The following is a 9,628-nucleotide window of genomic DNA, read 5'->3' as shown; positions in this document are numbered from 1 at the left end:
CACCTACCGGCCACCTACCTCCCACCTCCCTCTCACCTACCACTCTCTTGCTTCTATAAATAGAGAGGGTGTGAGGCTTAGGAGAGTAAGGGAAGAAATCTTAAGGGTGTGAGGCTTAGGAGAGGAAAGGGAGAAGATATCTTGAGCTACCACAAAGAAGGAGAGAATAGCTATAGAGTTAGAGAGGAGGAGAGCATCTTGAGGCCTTGTATCAAGGTGTCGCTTGAGAGGGAGGCCATCAAAGGAAGATGAGGGCTCATCTTTATGTATAAGCTATGTATTCTCCATTTCTTTTGCCTTAGTGAAATATTTGATTGATTCCCTCCCGTGACGTAGATCCAGTTGGATCGAACCACGTAAACGATTTGTGTTTGTTTGTGTTCTTTTTCGTCTCATTTCTATGTCAGGAAGTACATATCTCACAACACATAGGAATTATATGCTACATACGTAAATGCAACTAAAAATTAGATGTAAAAGTAATTAATCATTTCATCTGCCATTCAGTGCATAATCTAATGGCATTGCCCCTTAACTCTGAATTAACTCTGAGAAGAAAGATATGTGGCTCAAATCCCAAATAAAAAACATATAGTGAGAAGATCATTAAAAGTTCTGTCAATAAAACTTTTACTAAATCACACACCAAATGGTACATATAGAAATGCTACACTTTCTATGGGATTGAATAATATCACTCTACAAGATGATGTTAAGGCCAATAACCAACGAGCAAGATAATCACTGCTTGAAAAAAAGAAAATATAACTAGTTTCAGCATATCTAAAGACATGCATACTACGTAAGAAGTCATTGATGAAATAAAAGTGCTATATTGTACCAATAAAAAGGAATATTTACATGCATACCACACAATTCCCATGTATTGTTGTGCTCGAGCCCGATTCCGATTTTTTACTATTCCCGCAAAGACGCCGGTCCGATTTCCTGCTCCCGCCTCCCGATCGTGAAAGCGGCGAACCGCTGATCCCACTGCCGACTCCCGCGAAAGGTCGCGACCGCGACCCTGTGATTTCGAGAACTACTCCCGCCTCCAGGTTCGCGAAACGACGCCTCCCTTCACCCGCGAAGGTTCCTTTAATTTGCAAACATAAGAGGAAGAATAGAGAGTACACACGGCTCTCCTTCAGATTTTACACAGCCTTTTATGTTATTCTTCGGTAGTTTCTACTTCCACAAGATAGAGGAAGAGAAGTGCAAGGTGTAGTTTCTTGCGGTGAAGGAAGAAGAAAAAAGAAGAAAATTGTTCTCACTTGGCTTCTTCTTGGTGGTTTGCGGCAGAAGAAAAATTATGTTTATTTCTCTTGTAAGTTCATCTTCTTCGGTGTATCTCGGTATCGAGTTTCTTCGGTGTATCTCAGACTAAAGAGAGAAGAACAGAGAGAGAATAAGAAAGAGCAACGAAGTGAGAGATTCCTCTTGTAAGTCGAGGTGATCGACTGGTGTAAATTACTCAAGTAGTAAAATCCTCTGCAACTCCGTGGACGTAGGCAATTTGCCGACCCACGTAAATCTGTGTGTTTCGCTGTGATACTGTTTTCTGGTATGAATTTTCTCGTTCTATTTTTCGCTTCGTATATGGTTCTCCTGTTTGATTTCTATATATATATATATATATCTCCAACAACAACTACTATCAGAGATTTGTTCGAATCTGAGAAAGAATTGTGGTTACAGATGAAGTGAAGATTTCAGGGATCGAGAAGTTTGATGGCACAGATTTTGGTTATTGGAGGATGTAGATAGATGATTACCTCTATGGAAAAAAACTTCATATTTCGTTATTGGGGAAAAAACCTGAAAGGATGGATGAGGCTGAATGAAATTTGTTAGATCGACAAGTTTTGGGGGTTATTCGATTGACCCTATCGAGGTTTGTTGCACACAATGTTGTCAAGAAGAGGACGGCTGTAAATATCATGGCAGCCTTATCGGGTATGTATGAAAAACCATCGGCGAATAACAATGTATACTTGATGAAGAAGTTATTCAACTTGAAGATGACAGAATGTGTTTTTGTTACTCAACACCTGAATGATTTCAATACTATCACAAATCAATTGTCGTCTGTTGAAATTGATTTTGATAATGAGATATTTGCGCTGACATTGTTGGCATCGTTGTCAAATAGTTGGGAAGCCATGAGGATGACAGTTAGCAGTTCTGCAGGTAAATCTAAACTGAAATATGATGATATTCGTGATTTGATTTTGGTTGAGAAGGTGTACAGAAAAGATTCTGACGAGATCTCAGGTACGAAATCGACACTGAATATTGATTTTAAAGAGAGATGGCAGGATAGTAACTCAAATAAAGGGAGATCAAAATTAAAGTCTAGTCAGCAGGCAACATTCTGAAATTGTGTCAAGATTTGTCACATAAAAATGAACTGTAGGAATCGCAAGTATATGGAGAATGATAGCGCAAATGTGGTATCTGAAGAAATACAAGATGCACTATTACTGACAGTTCATAGTTCTGTTGATGATGAAAGTGAAGATATTAATGGGTCTGGGGCACCCATTTCTATTGTTTCACATAAAGATGGTGGAGAACCACAGAGTTATGAAGAAATCTTGCAAGATGAAAGTTCGAGCAAGTGGGAGCTGACAGAACTTCCACCAGGAAAGTAGGCATTACACAACAAGTGGGTGTACCAGGTGAATACAGAGCATGATGGCAGAAAGAAGTACAAGGCTAGACTTGTTGAAAAAGACTTTCATCAGAAGCAGGATAATGCCCATACAGTGAGATTTGTAAGCAGAGACAAGAGTAATTCAAGAAATAGCTTGGAGGTGCAAAGCTATGTGGACCCTGTTGATATGTTGACTGAGGTTGTTACTCTTGAGAAACTGAAGTTGCATGCAGTTTCAGTTGGTCTTCTGGAGTGAAGACAAAGAATTTGAGTTGCACAGGTGAAGAATACATGTTTAAGAAAAGGGCAAGGGCAACGTTGTCAGTGGAGGATTCATGTTTGAAGAAAAAATTGACGCCGCTAGTCGAGGATATCAGTTTGAGTAAGAAGACGTTGTAGCATATGTATCGATCTCCAAGTGGGAGATTTGTTGTGCTGGAGTCCAATTTTTTACTGTTCCCGCAAAGACGTCGGTCCTATTTCCCGCTCCCGCCTCCCGATCGCGAAACAGGCAAACCACCGATCCCACTTCCGACTCCCGCGAAAGGTCGCGACCGCGACCATGTGGTTTGGCAAATTGCTTGCCTCCAAGTTCGCGAAACGACGCCTCCCTTCACCCGCGAAGGATCCTTTAAGTTGCGAACAGAAGAGGAAGAATAGAGAGTACACATGGCTCTCCTTCAAATTTTACACATCTTTTTGTGTTCTTCTTCGGTAGTTTCTGCTTCCACGAGATAGAGGAAAAAAAGTGCAAGGTGTAGTTCCTTGCGGTGAACGAAGAAGAAAGAAGAAGAAGATTGCTCTCCCTTGGATTCTTCTTGGTGGCTTGTGTCATAAGAAAATTTGGGTTTATTTCTCTTGTAAGTTTATCTTCTTCGGTGTAGAGTTTCTTCGGTGTAGAGTCTCTTCGGTGTATCTCGATGTAGAGAGAGAAGAAAAAAGAGAGAAGAAGAGAAAAAAACGAAGTAAGAGATTCCTCATGTAAGTCGAGGTGATCGACTGTTGTAATATCCTCAAGTAGTAAAATCCTCTGCAATTTCGTGGACGTCGGCAATTTGCCGAACCACGCCGAACCACTCCGAACCACTTAAATCTGTGTGTTCCGCTGTGTTACTGTTTTCTGGTGTGAATTTTCTCGTTCTATTTTTCGCTTCGTCGATCGTTCTTCTGTTTGATTTCTATATATATATCTCCAACAACATTATTTACATATGTAACATCCAAGTTCTGATTTTTAACATTTATGGCACTTTACCTATACATGAAAAGGGTATGTTTCACTTTTTAAAATAAGTAATTGTGCTATTTTTTATGTAGTATAAAATATTTAACTGTTATAAATGTAAGAAAATTGAATTTTTGGTATTAGATATCAAAATATATAAGAATTCTGTGATATGTATGTAAATGCCCCATAAAAGAAAGAAAGAATAATAGCTATTTTCTCTCTTTTCACCAGCAAATGGTGCACAAGAATTCAGCTACCTTGCAAGTTTTAAAAGCAAAAAGAACCTAAAAAAGCACCATTACACGGCACTTACCACATATGCCATCATTAACCCTGGAAGAGAAGATTTTAACCGGAACATGTCCAGCATTCTGGCAGTAGAATTTTCCCTCTGGACAAGCCGAAGTTCCTACAGCAACCAAAATACTACACAAATCAGCAAAAGCACGCCATAAAATAATAGTCAGACCACAGCAGAGGTATTAGTTGTAGTGATTTAGCCTTATCCATCTCTCCATCAAGGATGAAAACTTAAACGTTCAAAGACATATATCTTATTGTATGCCAAATCAACAATTGATTTTCGCACTGCATAACCTCATAAACTTTAAAATTTGAAAGAGCAACTTAAATCAACAGACATCATTGATTCAAAAAATATATATAAATAACTAAAATAAATACAGCTCTGAGCGAAAAACCTGGCTCGTCTGTTCCATCAGGGCAGTCACAGAAGTCGTCGTTAAGCAGTTCTTTAGTGAATTTCTTTGATCCGTCCTTGCATTTAATCACATTGCTTTTATAATAGCTCAAATCTGTCAAATTAGGTCGGCGGAACAAATCAACTTCGACAAAAAAATAAGAAGAAATATAGTGACAAGCAGACAATACCTTGCGGATCAATACCCAGCGATTGCTTATTAGGGATTGAAATCGAACCAGAGACCCAAACAAGAAAAAAAATTGTGAACAGAAGGGCGAATCGAAGGCAAGCCCCCATAAATTCTTCGCTCAATACAATAAAAAATCGCGAAGAACACCCGATAGAGAGATCCGCTAGACTCACAGAAGTAAGAAGAGAAGAGTGGAAGGGAAGACGAAGAACATGTAAGAAAAATAAAAGTTGAAAAGAATTGAAATCTTTTATAATAAATAATACAACTTTCCAAACAACGATTTCTTGTACATCAACTTTACAGCTTTATAAATTTTACAGTTGTTTCTTCAAACAGTTACGATAGTCCCAAACAAACTCTATATCTGACTCTAATCTTCGCGAAGCGGTTCGGAACAGATGAATTTCGAGTCAAATTGAGCCGGCTTAATTAAATCACAAATAGAGCCAATTTTAGTACGTTGAACCCTTATATGTATATTATAAATGTTAAAAAAAAACATGAATGTAAATAGGTTGTGAGCATAGTTCGAATGAATTGAAATTTTGGCTCGGATTGAAATTGAATCAAAATAAATAAGTTGAATTAGGAGCTGAAGCTTCAGATCGATTTTTATTTTTTTTTTTTTTGAGTCAATGTAGAGTTGTACATGGATCGACTCATATTGGTTAGAGTTCAGCTCGAAAAAATATTTATTTATAAAAATTGTATATATTAAATTGAATATAACGAGCCAAGAACCAAATTCGAGTTGGAACGGATCCAACTAACTCAATTTGGGCTAACTAGTTTCGATTTTTAGCTGATTTCATGTTGAAATGACTCAAAATAAGTCAATAGCTCACTTTGAGCCGGTTCATTTTGATTTTGAGCCAGATCAAGGTCGATTCAATTTTGACGTGCCACAAACCAATTTCTGATTTCGAGCCGCACTTAATCTATTTGAGCTGATTTAGAGCCGACCCCAAATTTTACTGGATATCGTGTTGTTAACAACCCTAATTATCATTTGCTCTCTTAATTCAAGTGTATTTATATATCAAACACCTACACATTTTAAATATTTACCACTTTACATATTCATAAAAAAAGTGTATTTCATTTTAAAAATTTGCAAACAATCATGTTTTTTATGTGACATAAGAATTTTGGGTAATATAAATGTAAAAAATATAATATAGATGTTAGACATATAAATACATGAGCTAAAGCCTAATAAACTCATAATTTTTTAAGTTAATAAATTAGTTGTAAGAAAATTTCATGAAAGTAAGAAAATTTCATGAAATATTAATAAATTAGTTGTAAGAAAATTTCATGAAATATTTTTTTTTTTTTTATATTCAATTGATTGGAAGATAAAATACATATATTTAAGTTTGTATTTTGATTATATTATAGATGATAGCCTTAAGGATGGTGGAGAAATTATTGCGTCAATTCGAGTTCTGGTTCGATTAAAAAATGACCTGATCCTGGCCTGAATAGGGTCAACCTGAACCCGACCCAAATATAAACGTGTCAAAAACTAAAACCTGACCCTGACCCAAAACTAAGTTTGACCCATTAGCTCAAACCCGACCTTGAAGTTTATGCTTATTCGGGTCATGTTGGGTTTTGGGGTTTAATTCAAACCTGGCCTGAATAATAAACGGGTTAAATTCTCTAATTCAAACCCTACTAAATAAATATTTAGGCTAACCCTAACTCGGATTTTTAGAGTCGAGTTCGAGTCGTGTTGGCCTGTTAGGTCAATTTTTTACACCGCTAGTCTAATGTCTGCATGTAAGGATATCGACAACAATCTAGCTGCATGAAATGCATGATGACGTGACCAGATCAACATCGTTGTCCGGACATGTGGACACCAGACATAATAATTTATAGGGGTGGTGAAGAAATTATTACCTCCTCTATCTGCACGTATGAACATCGATGATGATCTGGCCACATGAAATGCACGGTGATGTGGTCGAATCATCCTCGTTGTCCTGATGTGTGCACACCAGACGTAATAATTTATGGGGATAGTGGGAATGGCGGCACAAAATCTTTGAACCAGAGTTTGAAAATTTGTTATGATCACGAATGGTGCGGTGTTATGTTGTCAACATATAGAGCATAACACGTCCTTAGACTGATTTTAAAATCAGAGTCTTGCATGCATTGGGTCTTCAAGTTGAGGACGTCGCAGTCGGTATTATAATTAGGGAAATGTATAATACGCCACAAAATCTTAATGTACATACACATATAGTACATAAATTATCATATTTACATTTAGTGCACTTTAGACAAAAACTTACTCACCAAAAGGTGGGATTTGTAACCATATTTATTAGTATTTTTTTTTTGGGGGGGGTGGGGCTGCAAACGAGCTGACTTGACCTCAAGCTCATATTGTCTGATAAATTGTGAGTTCGAGCATGGGCTCGGCCCGTAGAAATAGCAGCTGGCTCGCGAGCTCAAACTAAAATTTAAATTTTTACCAAAGCTTGCCGAAGAAGGCTTTGGTAGTCGAGAAGGAGGTGGGGGAGACTTGAACGAGAGCTCACCATAAAATGCATCAAAGTGACTAATGATTGGCTAATCGAACAGACACAAGCCGCCGAGCCAAGTCGGGACGAGCTCAGGCTGGTTTAATAAACAAGCTCAAGTTTGAGCTCAAACTCGAGCTCGATAAGCTCAACTAGTGAGCTCCTTAATAAGACAATCGAGCTGGCCCTCCTCATTTACACCTTGAAGTGGCTCAAATTTATTTTGGGCTGCACCAAAGAAAAAATTGGGCTTAATCTATTCAAAATTGGGCCAAAGTTTTTTTATCATAGAAGTTCCGGCCCAAAAAAATGCCTAATAAACTAGAATCCAACTAAAAACAAACATTATGTAGTCAATTTTATCGTCACCTCCAAATTTTAAATACATAATATTTTTATAATAATACAATTTTCATCTATTTTATATATAGTTTAATTCAATATTCATTGATACTTTAATAATTCATTTATCAATTTTCATAAAATATTTTTTTAAATATTTATTAAATATATTTATCAAGAGCTCTTTCAATTATATAAAGCTCTTATGATTCACTCATTCTTCAAGTAAGTTGAAGAGCATCAAATACTCATGAAAATTGAAATATGTATTAATCACTTAAATCTTTATTAAACTATCAATTATAATATCACTTAATATAACTAAATATAAACAAATTTATTATATAATTACTTTAAAATATATAATATAAAAGGGAAATTTGGATGCACAACACACAATTCTTGTGTATTTACATATCTCAAGCCTAAACTTTCATATTTACACATATAAGTCTCAAATTTTTAATATCACACAAAAAAAAACACTATTATCACTTTTTAAAAGTGAAATATGCCTTTTCACACATAGATCTATAAATACAAAAGAATTGTGTGCTACCAAAATAAATTTTCCATTATAAAATTTCCAATGAAAATTTAATTACAATTTGAATAACATGACTAACTTTATTGTTGAGAAATTATGGCGAAGAAAAACAAGAATCGACACAAATTCAGAAAAACACACAGAAATTTACGAGGTTCGACAAAGATATTTGTATCCTTGGTAGCAGAGCGGCAACTTTCTTTTCAATATTCAGAAAAGAGTACATAATACAAGATTTTAAATCTCCCTCACATAGGGTTACAAACAAGACATATATATATAACCCTATAATACAATATGTAATCACTTAAATTACCCCTATATCAAACCGCGAGGTGTTGCCCCCACACCCCCAACCCATAGAATGAAACTCCCCTGATTGGACAGATTCATCCACTCTACTATGCTCGTGGACTCTGCCCCGCTTCAGCATCTATCTCATTTATGGTATATAAGACATACTTAACAAATCTCCACCTTGGTGAATATTCAGCCCCTTAGGAGAAATGTGTATACCCAACAAATCTCCACCTTGGAGAATATCCAGCTCCTTAGGAGAAATACATATACCTGATAAATCTCCACCTTGGCGAATATCCAACCCCTTAAGAGAAATACAAAACATCATGAAGCTTCTTACACCGAAGTGGGTTGGGCAACCATGTTGGTCAACAATTGCAAACATTCAACTAGTTCAAGCAATGCAAGAACTTGTTGATAGTACTTGGCTTGGTCAACATACATGTTTTAATTTCATCATATGATTCAACAGAGTAAACTCTACCTACAACTATACTCCTCAATAGTTTATAGATATTACATGCAGTTAACTTTCCTTTCATCACAGTTAGTGCACCTTTAACAATTCTCATGGTTTCTCTATTCTCGTCCTTCATGACATCTGGTTTTGCTGCCCACAAAGCTTTCAAGATTCTTTGTTGAACCAACAAATCTTTCACCCTTGTTTGCCACAATCTGAAGTTATCAGTTCCATCGAACTTCACCACATCGAATTTTGCACCAGAAATTGTCATCTGAAATTGATCCTACAACAAATTCATATACAAATTCCTCTGCTGAATTTCCAAATTGTTTGAGCCCAAAATTGCACTCGCTTTGATTCTGCCACAAATCTTTTAAATAATCCCTTAATTAAAATTCTCTTAATTAAGTTTCCCAGAAAAAAAAAACTTTTCATTAATTAAATTTTCTCAGAAATCATTTTTCTTAAACTTTCAAGAAAAGTTATACCTCCTTTTTCTAGAAAAGCTCATTTTTGCTTCAAAAAAAGCTCTGCTTTCCTTCTCAGAAAGACTCCATTTTCGCTTTCCAGAAAAGCTCATTTTTTCCTTCTAGAAAAGCTCTTGCAATTCTGAAACCCGCGTCTGCAATTTCGCGTCCTGGAATATCACAAAAGGGCTA

The 9,628-nt window shown here is 36.3% G+C and overlaps 1 protein-coding gene across 3 annotated transcripts in view; it reads right to left on the bottom strand.

Annotated features, from left to right (window-relative positions):
• Nucleotides 1-4,983, bottom strand: part of LOC110037390 (glucosidase 2 subunit beta) — a 29,404-nt gene extending 24,421 nt beyond the window's left edge. For all 3 annotated transcript variants that reach the window (XM_020742030.1, XM_020742031.1, XM_020742029.1), the window contains exons 1-3: nt 4,776-4,983; nt 4,586-4,699; nt 4,198-4,293 (exon numbers count right to left, since the gene is read on the bottom strand). In XM_020742030.1, the coding sequence (XP_020597689.1) occupies nt 4,198-4,293; nt 4,586-4,699; nt 4,776-4,884 (319 nt within the window). In that variant the 5' untranslated portion in view covers nt 4,885-4,983. The remainder of the gene's footprint in view (nt 1-4,197; nt 4,294-4,585; nt 4,700-4,775) is intronic.
• Between the last annotated feature and the right edge of the window lie 4,645 nt (nt 4,984-9,628).

The sequence above is a fragment of the Phalaenopsis equestris genome, unplaced genomic scaffold (assembly GCF_001263595.1).
Source record: "Phalaenopsis equestris unplaced genomic scaffold, ASM126359v1 Scaffold219149, whole genome shotgun sequence".
NCBI lineage: Eukaryota > Viridiplantae > Streptophyta > Magnoliopsida > Asparagales > Orchidaceae > Phalaenopsis > Phalaenopsis equestris.
Note: the sequence above shows the minus strand (reverse complement) of the source record. Positions and strands in the feature narration are given on the sequence as shown.